A 1,670-nucleotide genomic window follows, 5' to 3' on the forward strand; every position below is an offset into this window, starting at 1 on the left:
GGGAGATATGTTATAGTGACTTATAAAAGTGACACCATATTTCGGGCATCTAATCAAAGTGCTATGGCTGAAATGAAATGATTTAGGTGAAAGTGCATTCCCTTACATTCCCCCCCCCCCTGCTTTTTCAGAAGTTTGTCCTCAAACTTACACTTTTCTTCGATCAATGTTGGAAATTTGCTCCATTTGACAACAAACCCCAAACAATTATAGTGACACTAACCCATTCACACAAAATTTTCCTGACCAGCCCATAAACATGCACTAAAAGAACCAATATAGTTACATTAGACAATAATAATTATGTACACTATTTACAAAAACAACAATCCACGCTGAAATGGTAACACTATCCTTAGGATGTCAGTGCACCTACCCTACGACTAATCACCAGTCATCCCATTTTACTTCGCTATCAAGGCCTCGCTGAAGCCTCTTGATTAATTCTTGACTGTTGACTTCACTTGAAATTACTCTGTTTGTTGAGGCATCAACATCTGCATCATCTGAAAGGGTTTTGACAGCTGAGCGTGGAAGATTGAACGGATTACTATGGTTTCCCTTCCTAATTCTTGCACTACGACGGAGAAGGTATGGAGAATGATGACATTCATCACTATACAAGTACCACTTTTGTCTACCAGAGGATCATTAGGATACCTTCCTACTACCACTAGATCTGGCCAGGAAGAAGAACTGGAGTCATCTGATGTGACATCTGCTTTTGGGCGTGTGTGGGCCCGACATGCCTTTCTTCGCCTGCTGGGAGGGGCTGGATCCCATCCCTGGCTGGTGGGACACTCTGCGATGGACAGTCCGTTGATCGCCGGCGCCGTCTGCTCTCTCTACGACATACACTGCTCCGTCCCCGGGACGAGAACCAACCTTATACACATTGGGTTGCCATTCATCTGCAATCTTATGTCTGCCTTGTGGGTGGTTTTTTAGGTACACCCTAGTTCCTATTCTTGGGTGTCTCTCTCTAGCAGTTTTGTCAAATTGTGACTTCCGATTGTCGGCCTCTTGGATGAGCTTCTCCCCTGCCTTTTGGTACGCCCAGTGAAGAACCTCAGTATGGTCGGCAACCCAGTCATGAACATTGGCGAAGTCTTTGTGTGCTTTCTCTCCTAACAGGAAGTCAACTGGGAGTTTGGGATCCCTTCCAAACATAAGGTAGAATGGGGTGAAACCTGTAGAAGAGTGAGTGTTGGCATTGTATGCATACAGGACTTCTGGGAGGAACTCTGACCACTTACGTTTCTTCTCAGGAGGGAGTGTCTTGAGGAGATCATGTGGTGTCCTATTAAATCGTTTTGCCTGGCCATTTCCTTCAGGATGGTATGGAGTGGTATGAGACTTGTGTACTCCATACTGCTTGCATAGAGAGTGAATAAGTACCGATTCAAAATTCTGACCCTGGTCCGAGTGGATTCTCTGAGGCACCCCAAACTTGCTGAACCACTCTCTCATGAGAACCTTCACTGTTGTTTCTGCGGTTTGATTTCTTGTCGGTATGGTTAATGAGCACAATTGTATTTTGAAAGTACATTAGTCATGACAAGGACATTCTCCCTGCCTGTTGAGTCGGGTTCCAGCATTGTGAAGTCCACCAAGCAACTCATTTGGGCGAGTTGCTATCATACCTCTGAGTGGCTCATGAATTTTTGGTG

The 1,670-nt window shown here is 45.0% G+C and overlaps 1 protein-coding gene across 1 annotated transcript; it reads right to left on the reverse strand.

Annotated features, from left to right (window-relative positions):
- Window positions 1–702: 702 nt before the first annotated feature.
- Window positions 703–1,470, reverse strand: LOC140244010 (uncharacterized). The gene has a single exon (XM_072323663.1). It carries the CDS (start codon window positions 1,468–1,470, stop codon window positions 703–705), a length of 768 nt encoding a protein of 255 aa, XP_072179764.1.
- Between the last annotated feature and the right edge of the window lie 200 nt (window positions 1,471–1,670).

This window comes from Diadema setosum, chromosome 20 (assembly GCF_964275005.1).
Source record: "Diadema setosum chromosome 20, eeDiaSeto1, whole genome shotgun sequence".
In the NCBI taxonomy this organism is placed as follows: Eukaryota; Metazoa; Echinodermata; class Echinoidea; order Diadematoida; family Diadematidae; genus Diadema; species Diadema setosum.

Coding starts and splice junctions, on each gene's coding strand:
- LOC140244010 (XM_072323663.1), bottom strand. CDS start 1,470: ATGAGAGAGTGGTTCAGCAAGTTTGGGGTGCCTCAGAGAATCCACTCG.